Genomic DNA, 11819 nt, shown 5'->3' with positions numbered 1-11819 from the left:
GGACAGAATTTGGATTAGCAAAACCTTTTAGAATTTAGAAACCCAAAGATGAACCAATTCAAAACTCTACTCGCCTAATAAGAAATCCCATCCCACTAACTATGTATTTTCCTTTCCAAGTTGGGAAAGGATTAAGCCTCTATATATTTGGCGATTTTACTCTCAAGTCTTAACAAGTTGTACAATTCTATCACTTTCATCAGTCCTCAAAGTTTTTCCTTTCTCTTTGTTTGCCGTTTCCAAATTCTTCTGCGTCGATAATGGGTCGTCTCTATGAATCTCATCACGAAGAGGACAAATCTGAAACCAACAAAAACATTCCCATGTTGTTCTTGCTTGGAGAATTCTCTGGGGAATCAAATCATGCTTGGTTAAACCCTAAAAACCACACCTCCAACTCCAAGCTCATCAAATTTCCAGAACTTGAGGACCAAACGGAGTGTCTCGCATCCGGGTTTGGTTGGTTGCTCATACAGTCTCGCAACACCTCCTCCCTCTTCTTTTTCAACCCCTTTACGCGTCAAAGAATCAACCTCCCATACCACCACAGCGTTATCACTGCTGCTGCGTTTTCAGCCTCCCCCACCTCCCCTGATTGCATTGTTTTCACCTATAGGATGCCTAGCGTCTTTGGCGTCCGTATTGACACTTTGCTTGTGGGACAAGAAACTTGGACCCGTCATGTTTTCATGCGAGATCCAAGCTTATTCGGTGGTTCGATCCAAGCCATCTATAACAAGGGATGCTTCTATTGTGTGGATCCATATGGAAAAATTGCCACATTTGATGCTAAACTGAGGACTTGGAACATTGTTCGTGGCAATGGTTTTGAGAGGGCTCACAGTTATTTCTTTGAGTTCAATGGAGAAATCTTTGCAGTGAAGAAGAAATCAGATTCATCTTTTGCTGAGAAACTTGAGAGGCTCAAAGTGGAAGGAGGAACGTATGGATGGGAAGAGGTAGACTTGGGCTGCTTGGGTGATGATGTTACACTGTTTCTAGGTCCCTATGGTTCCTATGCTGTTCCAGGTTTAAGCAATGTTGTTGGGATGGAGAAGAAGAAGGTTTTTGTGGCGGATTATAGGCCTCAATCCAAGTGTCTTATGTACAACAAGAGCAATGGTTTTGGGATGGTCGCTGATGCAGGATTCTTCTCTTGGTGTTATGCCCCAATTTGGATTCAAAGCTCCTAGAAATCAAGTGTCATGTAGTAATAATAATAATAATAATAATAATTAGATTTTTTATTTCTTATTTTACTCATGCATGTACTCTTTCTTAACTACAATAAATAAAATCATTTACTTTCTCAGAAATGCATAAAGAGTTCATGTGAATTAACATATGGAGTTTCTGGCAAAAAAAACATGGTTGATGATGGGAAAATATGTGATTTTTTATTTATAATGAAAAAAAAACGACCTTGTTTTAGTACATTATCTGAATAACACTTTCCATATCTTTTAGGTGATGAGAGAACTCTATATTTCTCAACATTCCTCAAGTTAGAATGTGATCGGTGGGCATGAACGTTTATGATATCATCAGAGAGATATGCTCATATGAATGCAAGTTGACTATGAATAATTATGCGCTTCATCAAGCATATGTCTACAATATGAGTTAATACTCATTATTACAACCATCCAACACACACTTCATTAGATGTATAAATTACGTCTAAATTACAAGCGATAATCTAAATTACAAGGAAGAATATGCACATTTAAGTGCAAAGAAGCGGGCTCGCTATTCCGACCTACTCACTTAACCCATATATGCTCTCTAAATGCGGGCTTAATTTATGTGAAAAGTATACAATATATATGCTTAATTATGCGCCTAAAACAATCGAAATGTTCATCATGGTTGGTGTGCCTTCCATTCAAACCCACAAACCACTTTCCTTTTTTTCTTCTTTCTTTCTAAAAGCCATATGAAGTCACCATTTTTGCTCACACAGATACAGAAGTGTATCTGTGACTGGATCTCATATTCATGACCGTTACACATTTATGCTCCATCCCTTTTTTTTTTGGGGTCAATTTATGCTCCTTCCCTCTATATTTATATTTCTGCTTCTGTTGTGGCCCCCACTACGCTCCCTCGCCCTTGATCCAGCTAGGATCAACGCGGTCAATGTTCACAAAAATCTCACTTTCCTAAAATACCCTCGTGTATTATGGAAACATAAGACAAAAGTTGAGTAATTTCGTAAAATTGCAAGAAATCTGAAGTTTTGAATCCGCCTTGAATTTTGCTATGGTAAGTTTGTAATTTTGGGATGAGACAAAAGTCCAAAGGCCTATCTAATACGTGTCGGACCCTGATTGCCTGAAGTGAAAATCCCAATTGACAAAACAATTTTGAAGGTCGAGGGAGTGTATTTAAATTCGTACTCTTTCACAGAAACTCTCCCACTCTCTGCGAAAGCTCCACAGTGCCAACATCGAGAGAGAGAGAGAGAGAGAGAGAGAGAGAGAGAGAGAGAGGCTCTCTGCGGAATATCAGAAACCAGGTACTCTTTCATCTCTGTCTTTGTTTTTTTTTCTCTTCATGTTTTGAGTTTGAATTTTTATGGTGGTAGGAGTTCATGGGTTTTTATTTTTTTAATTTGCGAATTAAAATTTTATTTTTTTGGGTTGCTGGGTTGTTGAATGAGAGTTGTAAAAATTGATTGTGCAAAGTTTCGAGCTTGAAGGTAAGCAAGGAGAAGAAATGACGAGGCAGCAGACTACACACTGGTGGTTGTATGACAGTCACAGCAACTCCAGACGCTCTCCATGGCTTCAAACCACCCTCGCTGGTACCATCTTCACTTTTCCTTTCTGTTTTTTCTAGATCGAGATTTTTTATTTTTTTTTGGGTTTTTAGCTACTGTGCTAAATGTTTCTGATTCTTGACCGTTGAAATCCTCTTTCTACACTTCTGAAATTTGAAAGTTGAAGTCTTTTTTAATTATTGTGGTGGGGACCTGTATAAAGTATAAAACTTTTATGCGATTTGAGTGAACATAGCTGGGAAGAATGGTCGGTGAGATTGCAAATTGATTACCCTATTGGCATTGTTTAACAAAAAGACATGTGGGATTACTCACCTTCATTTCTGTAGAAGAAATTTGATGTTAAGATTCATGAATTAGCTTATTGTTTACCGAGTTTAAAGGCAAAATGGCTAGCCCACCACCTCTCCCAATAAAAAAAGATTAAAATTTATAAAATATTCATGGATATGAATCCAAAAGGTGGCTTTGCTTATGTGGGAAGTGCATTTTTTTTTAAGCTTAATTGTATGTTTTAACTTTTTGTTTCTTGGATCAAGCACCTTGGGCGCCAGGGGAAAAGTTCCACCTTTGTTTATAATATCGCCTTTGGTAACTTTTATTGTTGAGGAACATAGCGATCAGTGGTTTAAACAAGGTTGTGTAAGATAACTCTCCCATTAACAACATTCTGATTAGCACAAGAATCAACTATTGGAACACTTTCTGATGAAGTTTTGTATAATTTCTAAAGACTTATAATAGCTAATTCTTGGGTGTTTGACTAATTACCTCACTAGCATTTACTTTGATAGTTGATCATCATGGTCCCCTACCCTACCCATGATGGAATGGTAGACTAGAAACTGGAGGGGATAGGGCTGCTGTAATTAACCCTGGATCACCCACCCGGAGGTGTACTATATCTTTTCATCTTATGGCTCTGGCTCTTAGACGTGATATATAAAGTCAGTGTTTTGATGATTGTATTATGCAAGGAGTTGTGGTGGTGGTCCTCACCTCACTGCAGATTAGGATACTAAGGTCCACCCTCCAAAGACATTGTTAAAGTCTTTTTATATTTACCTTTCTATGAATGATTTCTCCATAGACTTTATATCTACTGTTTATGTTTATGGCCTCATCTTGTTTTGGACCCACTGGAATCTAGTTATTTTCAAAACAACCTTTCTTAGGAACATAATACATATTGTACAAGAACAAAGAAAGTTAAGAGGGGCCGTGGGACTCTCTAATAAAAATATGAATCTCCCCATTATTTTTGTTCTCCTTTCTACTTGCTGTTTTATTTTTGGTCAACAACTCTTGGGAGTGGCAAGCAGTAACATGATCTCAGATTAGAATTTTCATGGATGCTTCCCAGGTTGCAATAGTTTCTCCCTAAGTGAAGTTGTATCATTTACCAATTTGTTCATGTTTTCACGTCACTAAATGATTGGTGGATGTCTCTTTCCTTCAATGGCAGACCTAGAGCATAAGACAGAGGACATACTAAAGCTGATTCAGGAAGATGCAGATTCCTTTGCTCAACGTGCAGAGATGTATTACAAGAAGCGGCCGCAGCTAATCAGCATGGTTGAAGAATTTTATCGAGCTCACCGGTCATTGGCTGAGCGATATGATCAACTTAAGTCAGATCCAGGAACTCGTCTCCTGACAACATTAGGGTCTCCATTCTCTTCCTCCAAATGCCAGTCTGAGAAGTCAATGAGCGTGGTGGATCTGAACTTTGATAGCCACTCCGAAACTTTTGAACCTGAGGAGTACTCCGAGTCTGAAGTTGATGATCCGGAACCGGATGATGAAACCCAAGTTGATGAAGAAATGAAAGAGAAGGCTTCGGGTGGGGTTAGTGATGATGAGGTGAGGAAGTTAAGGGAAGTAATAGAGAAGCTTGAGGAAGAGAACAGAATCCAAAAGGATCAAATAAAGCAGAAAGATGAAGAGAAGAGAGAGGTAATAAGACAGTTAAGTTTAGCTGTGGATATGCTCAAAGAGGAGAATGTGGAGCTAAGAAAGAAGTGCCTTGCCAGAGAATCACCTAAAAATTCGAGCCCCTCTGAGTGCAACAAATTCACAGGGACATTTTTAAGGAAGTTGTTTAACAGGTCTCCAAAGTTTCATCCTACAATTGTTGCACTCTAGATGTATGTTTACATGTTTGTAATAATGTATAATTTGTAGTACACAGTTTACTTAGATGTCTATATCGATTATAGGGGCCTTTCCCCTTTATTTTAAGTTAGGAATTTGAAGTGTTATCTTTGAAATAGCTCTAACATTTTGATATTCTTTCTGTGTTATTTGCATTGCCTGTAACTCAATTATTGTCTTTACTCAAATATAATTTTGATTTTGTACAAGATTCTTTGGTGAATATATAAAGTTATGCGTCTTTGCAGCAGACACAATGATCAATCAAAATCAATGGTTCTTATGGTTCAGATTCTTATTTATGAATAGAATCTAGTAGAATGAAGGTTTTTTTTGTTCTTCAATTCATAAGACTCGTAACAAGAGAGGTGAAAGAAAGATCAAAACTGAAACAATAATTATGCATTGAGAGAGAGGAAGGTAAAAGAATGGAAGCAGTAAAGTACAAGACTGAAAGGCTTACAACTTTTATTTTTCTAAAAAAATTTTGGATACAATATCCTATCACAATCCATAACAATGCCACGAACTGCATTTACCTAACATCACACACTAAAGCATTCTACATAGTTTAACGAAAATAGTTTACAAACATAAAGTGGAAACCACTATGAATTAACAATAATTGAAGCTTTCCACCAACATTGCTTTTTTTTTTTTCTTTCCAATTACCACAAAATCTCTCACATCACACTCCACACACCACACCAGAAATAAGCATTACACAAACGAGCAAACCAGCAAGCCAAGAAACAAAATCACATTCAGAGGCAGAGATGAAGTTACAGGAGATGAATGGGAAACTGGCAGAGACCCTGATGGTGCAAAAGCCAATCCTGGTCCAGGAGCGACTGTGTCCTCTGGATTTGGAGGGCTCGGGCTTGATGGGATGGTGGGCAGAGATGACTCGGCTGGAGAAAGTGGCACACCACCAGGAGAAGGAAATAAAGGAGAAATATCTGGAGATAAGGTTGGAGAAGAAGATAGAGGAGCACCTGGAAGCAATGCTGGTGCAGCAGATATACTTGAAAACTGAGTTTCTGGTTGAGATTCCAAGGCAAGGGAAGAATGGGAAGCCATGAAGATCATGAACATTGCCAAGAATGAGCAAAAGGAAGCCATTAAATGATGATATAATCAATCAAATTCTACACTTGACAATAGTAAGGGAAGTTCAATAAATGTGTCTTTTGGGGAGAGAGAGAGAGAAGGGGGTGGAAGAGTAAAGAGCTGGAGAGAATAAGTAGGGGATTAAAAGTGTCTTGTGAGAGAAAGTGGTGGTGGGGACAGAAACACAAAGTGCCAAATACAATTGGAAGCTGCTATGGTAATACAGCTCTGCATGTGCTGCTAAGTGACAAGGTTTCATTTGTGATTTTCCTCTGTACAGCATGAGGATGAGGTGTCTGTCTCTTCTCCCTTTAAGCATTTTTTTCTTCTTCTTCTTCTTTTAACTTTCATTTGCCGCAGCCTGCAGTTGGTCCGTGAATCTGCTATTAGGCTTTAAATCTTGGCATGTAGACACTGCAGCATTAATTGAATGACAGTTTCTGTTAGCGGCATGCTATGTTGGTAACTTGTGATGGCTACAGATGCAGATATGTTGGTTTATACTCTTTGCTACTTGCATCTACAGAGCGCAGAACAGTCTGCAGAGTGAAAAATTAAAAAAATTGAAATTTGGGTTTGGGTAAATGTTATTTATTTGGACACTGTCACACTCACTCTTCTAATTTCTAATGTCAACCCAGTTACTGTTTTGTCAATGGAGCAAAAAATTTCAAAACTTGATGCTTTTTTCTTTTTAAGCAAAAGTTGGATGAATATAAGCTCCCAAGTCATTTCCTTAATAGAAATTTGGAAAGAGGTCAGCTAATGATCAAACAATGATGATTTCCTTTTTTTTTGGGTTGGTGTATAATAGTATTCTGATCATGGTCTCTGCTTTTCTGACCGTTAGAGCAACCAAGAACCATACTTTATTCCGGTAGCCGGTAGATTTAGATAATAATTGGTTTGGTTTGGAGAGAGAGAGAGAGAGAGAGCATTGTAGACTGTAGAATGATGGGCTGTGGTATTTTGGATGGATATTGGAACAGACAGCTTAGTAGAGCATGTGGTTTCTCTTTATTTAATCTGCAGGTTTGCCTTTTTACTTCGAATAATATCTCTTCTCCTTTATGGTGACTCAGACATACAATCAGCCGTCAGGATCTCAAAAAGCGACCACGATACAATAGTATATATATAAAGACTTAGAAACCATGTATCAACCGTTGAGATGGCCGAGTTGGTCTAAGGCGCCAGATTAAGGTTCTGGTCCGAAAGGGCGTGGGTTCAAATCCCACTCTCAACAGATTGTTTTTATTTTAGGTTTTGGACCAGCATTTGAAGCCCACATTGGTTTATATTGGCCCAGGCCCTAGTCGTATATCATTGGGTTTGATCAATTCTTTAAGCAAAGTCCCAAACTCTAAAAACTTTTGGTAAGAAATGAAAGGCCCTTTCTGGTGTCAATTCAGTGGAAAAGTAATCATGCATTTGGATCCATTTTCCAAAGCCATGCACTGTCACTATCATTCAGGTTGGCAGTCAATTCTACACTTTATTTGGTTCTTAAAATTTCTGGTGAATGGTCCCCATCAGATTCAGAATCAGAGATTTAATAAGGGTTTCATAGCACCTTTCATTTATATATTCAACCATTTTTGCATGTTATGGTGATCAAGTAATCTCTACGTTTCTTTTGCTCCCCGCATCCTCATCCACATGCATATATCATTAGACCAATTTCTTCCTACGTGCCCCCAACAAGACCACGTTATACAATTTGACCACTTAATTTAATTTAATGCTTGCTTATCATGTATATGTAATTTGGTAATTAACTATAATTTTCTTACTTTTTTAGTGAAATAAAAGTCTCCCACAACTTCATCATTCTCCTCTCCGACAACCATACCAATGCCATGACAACAATCAATTTATCTAACGTAATTGTAAATTGTTGCATACATTTTTTACAAAATTAGTGAAACACCCATTCCTAAACATGAAACTATAAATATACCCTACACTATTTAAAACATAGAAACACACCCAAAATAAACCCAAAAATCGACAGCTGTCGATTTTTGGATTTAATTTCTATGTTAGATTACGGCTTTGACCTTTTCGTTTGAATTTTTTGAAATAGGCCCAAAACTCGCCAGCTATGATAGGGATATGAAGAACAAATTTTGAATGCGAGCAGCTCTTTGTATATTTCAACTCCAAGCTCGAAGTCGCTGGTTATAGTAGTTATTCGAATTCGGTAACCCTAAAACTGCAACTTTAGATAAAGAGAAGGAGAAGCCGGAAATGGAAGAGAACGAAGGTGTTCAGAACGCCGACGACGGTAGTGAGTGCGAGAAGAATGAAGATGAAGACGATTTCTCTTTCGCCTGCACTAACCCCGATAGATCGCGATTTTCAGCGACGACATATTCCAAAATTACCAAGTCCGTTTGGTGTTCCCGATTTTCAACCCGGATCTCCTATTCACTGACGCCGACGACGACGATTCTTCCAAAGCCAGATGTTGCATATCGTAGATCTGGAGACGTGTGCAAGGTACAAACCTTCAACTACATTGCTGCCTAGAATTTCTTTTTTCTTCCTTTGCTCTGATTGTTGATTCTGTCATAGCTTTTGGTTCCTCTTTTGAGCACTTGTCCTCGAGTGGCTTAAGAGGGGAGATAGCTGCTTCTATATCCAATCTCACAATGATACAGTCTTTGTAAGTGGTCTTACTACGTTTGCTAATGTAATGAGAAGGTAGACAATTCCGTTTAATGTAAATGAATTGAGCTGCTTATGATTTCAGGGATCTATCAAAAAACTTAACAGGATCAATTCCAAAAATTTTGTCTAAATTCCAGAATTTGACTATCCTGTAAGTTATTTGGTTATATGTCTAAAGTACTGTAAATGCTTAATTTGTTAGAAAGCACCGTGATAGATTCGATCTTTGCAGAAACTTGGAGAAAAACAAGTTCACAGGCTCGGTTCCGGTAGGACTGATTGAAAGAAAGAATAATGGTTTTCTATCACTAAGGTAAGCCTTTCATAGAAAATCATGGCCTTCAGATTCCGTGTTTGGCTCACCCTAAAATTGAGTGTTTTCTATTCTAATTTTCAAATATTCTCAGAATTTAAAATAATTAATTATCAGGTATTTCCTTAGAAGGTTTATTTGCATGCTTTTCAAATTTCTTTATAAAAAGTCTTTAGTGTTCTTGTCTCTTGCTAAATTGATGTGGAAAAGCCTCGTTTTATTCTTTTCCGATGTAGGACTTACTGAAAACAGAAAACTATTACTCGAGTTTCTGATTGTTTTTCTTCTTCTTATATTTACATCATAAAGGATCCAATATTTCAGTGCCTGACAAGTGCATTTGACACAGAAAAGTTATAAAGCACTTGGTAGGATAGATTTCTACTGCCACATGCATATCACGCAAACATGGTGATTACAGCTTTGTGTGTGCCTCATATGCATGTTTCAAGTTAATATCTTAATTAGTTGACCCTTTTGTTTAAAATAGGTGGTCTCATCAAACTTGTGATTAATCACAAACTAAAGCACTGGTCATTTGCTTTTCCACAAAGGCAGAATAATCTAAACTATCAATTATTTATGCTTTTTACTTAGATTTAATCTAAGTTGAACCAAATAATTCACCCAATTTGAACCAAGACTCAAAGGGTCTCCAGGAGCCAAGCATATGAGGATGGAAGACTGATTTTTATTTCATATTTTCATGTCAAGCCGTTAATGTGAAGATGCCATTTCGTCAGCCTCATGCTTTTCTTGCCTCCACACTTGTCATACTTTAAACCAGTACCTTTCCTCTTCTCATCTCACATCTCTCTTTCAGTAAGCATCTGCATAAGCAGAGTTAATTGAAATTGAATCAGTTTCATCTCTCTTTATAATCGGAGCCTGGTTTTGTTTATCATTTCCTTTTTGTTTTCTGCTTTCTTTGTTTTTAGGATTTTAAGTGCAATATTGGATTAACACAGATAAGATGGTGAGGTCTGCTTGTTGTGAAAAGCTGCATTTGAAAAGGGGTCTTTGGACTGAAGAGAATAAGTTTTTTCGATAATGTTTTTTGTTTGAATTGAATTTCCTTTGGCTCATTATGTCATGCTGTGTTTGTAGGCTCTTGACAAGATTAGATTTGAGATTATAATTGACAAGAGCAAGCTCGATGGTCAGCCAGAGCTCTTTATCCCTGACAAAAACAACAATACCTTGAATATTATTGATAGTGGTATTGGAATTACCAAAGCTGGTAAGTTGATTTGTAGTATACAATTTGTTTATCTATAAGTGGTATGAATATTTGTTAACTTCTAGTAAATGGTATGAACATTTGTAAACTTTTAGTAAGTGATATGAACAAATTGTTATACTGTTCATACCCTACAATTTAGTTGATTTCTATTACATAGTATTAACAGTGTTTGCTTAGTGTATGATTGAATTGAGATTTTGGCAATGGTGATATGGTGATTCAATTTGATTCTTCATTCTTTGGAGCGCCGATGATGCTAGAGTTGGTGGTAGTCAGAATTTTGGAATGATGGCGTAAAATATTTAATTAGTCAATATGAGTCATTGCTATATTGTATTTTCTATTTTAGAATGATATAATATTTGGAATTAGAGATTTAGAATTCATTATGCTTGTTTTTCTCATTGTTGTTGACTTGTTTAGCTCTATCTGTGTATGCTATCTAATATTTGGTTACTGAGAAAATTGAATAAAAGACAAGAAAAATGATAATTACTGTTCTTGGATTTAGATTCTCAGTGATCTAGGTTCTTTGTGATTTTAATGTGTAAAACACTATTTAGTGTTAACTTGGTTTTGATGTTTGGTTAGGGGTTCTTTATCGTACCTATTATGCAAATGAAATGACGTAGTTTTTAACTTCCAGTAAGTGATATGAACAGCTGTTAACAACTGTTCATACCCTGCAACTGAGATGATTTCTGTGACATAGAATTAACAGTGCATTTCTATAATATAATATTATAAGTGTACTTTTATGGCATAGTATTAACAGATTTTCAGTAACAAAGCATGCTTTATATTTTGCTCTATATATAGTTATGCACTTGAAGTTTATGATATGCATAAGAAGATAGTGTTATGACATAGTATTAACAATATTTTTTCTTTCTTCTTGTAAAGGTATTTCCTTTTGCCTTTGTGATTGTTTCTGGTGAAACAATGAACAATTGGAGGTGGTTTCTACAAAGGATATCGGATGTCTTGCTGGGCCTTTTTTTGGGTTTTTTGAGTTTTTTGTATGAGAGGGTATTAACATATACTTCTATGACATGGTATTATCAATGTACTTCTATGATATGGTATCAACAATGTATTTCAGGCTTGCTGGGCTTGTTTTGGGTTTTTTTTGAGTTTTTTCTGTTGGGCTTATTTTAATTTAATTAATGGCAGTCATGTAATTTATAAGAACATCAACACTCATTTATTATATAGTAAATGAATTTTGGGTGTGTTTCTAAAGTGCATTTCATGTGGGGTTGTTTTATAATTTCAATTCCTATTTTGGGTATATTAGTAAAGCTCCCTATATTTTTTCATGTTTAGTTTGCTTTTTTACTTGGAATATCCACCTGGAACGACAATCTTGCAGACACAGCAGCATGCCATGCATGCCGTAAACCAAAATGGAGGACAAAAACTTCCCTGCCCTGCCCTTTTCTTCACTTGTCGCTTCTCATCATTAATTCGTGTCTCGTATTAATCTAGACTTTGAAGATACTCAAAAACAATGCAGTAAAATTCTTTGCCTTTCTATTTTGCTA

General features: G+C 36.7%; 3 protein-coding genes and 1 non-coding gene across 5 annotated transcripts; 3 read left to right on the top strand and 1 right to left on the bottom strand.

The window, feature by feature from the left end:
- On the top strand, positions 114-1327 carry LOC18767323 (F-box/kelch-repeat protein At3g18720). The gene has a single exon (XM_020570673.1). The coding sequence runs from the start codon at positions 261-263 to the stop codon at positions 1191-1193; it is 933 nt and encodes a 310-aa protein (XP_020426262.1). The 5' UTR covers positions 114-260; the 3' UTR covers positions 1194-1327.
- LOC18768986 (protein NETWORKED 3A) lies at positions 2389-5145 on the top strand. Of its 2 annotated transcripts, none has more exons than XM_020569533.1 (3): positions 2389-2518; positions 2688-2806; positions 4248-5145. In XM_020569533.1, exons 2-3 carry the CDS (start codon positions 2719-2721, stop codon positions 4925-4927), a joined length of 768 nt encoding a protein of 255 aa, XP_020425122.1. In that variant the 5' UTR covers positions 2389-2518; positions 2688-2718; the 3' UTR covers positions 4928-5145. The 2 variants fall into 2 exon arrangements, with proteins under 2 accessions (XP_020425122.1, XP_020425121.1); XM_020569532.1 differs by having other exon boundaries at positions 2390-2518; positions 2702-2806.
- Positions 5380-6380, bottom strand: LOC109950543 (classical arabinogalactan protein 26). The gene has a single exon (XM_020569604.1). The coding sequence runs from the start codon at positions 6056-6058 to the stop codon at positions 5657-5659; it is 402 nt and encodes a 133-aa protein (XP_020425193.1). The 5' UTR covers positions 6059-6380; the 3' UTR covers positions 5380-5656.
- Positions 7212-7292, top strand: TRNAL-AAG. Its single transcript has one exon. It is a non-coding gene; the product is annotated as a tRNA-Leu (tRNA).

Source organism: Prunus persica, chromosome G8, assembly GCF_000346465.2.
Source record: "Prunus persica cultivar Lovell chromosome G8, Prunus_persica_NCBIv2, whole genome shotgun sequence".
NCBI lineage: Eukaryota > Viridiplantae > Streptophyta > Magnoliopsida > Rosales > Rosaceae > Prunus > Prunus persica.
The sequence above is the reverse complement of the archived record's forward strand: the minus strand, read 5'-3'. Positions and strand labels throughout refer to the sequence as shown.

Excerpts from the sequence above, each read along its gene's own strand:
- LOC109950543 (XM_020569604.1), bottom strand. The coding sequence starts at position 6,058 with ATGGCTTCCTTTTGCTCATTCTTGGCAATGTTCATGATCTTCATGGCT.
- LOC18767323 (XM_020570673.1), top strand. The coding sequence starts at position 261 with ATGGGTCGTCTCTATGAATCTCATCACGAAGAGGACAAATCTGAAACC.
- LOC18768986 (XM_020569533.1), top strand. The coding sequence starts at position 2,719 with ATGACGAGGCAGCAGACTACACACTGGTGGTTGTATGACAGTCACAGC. Across the intron at positions 2,807-4,247 it reads GCTTCAAACCACCCTCGCTG|ACCTAGAGCATAAGACAGAG; the intron begins GTACCATCTTCA and ends CTTCAATGGCAG.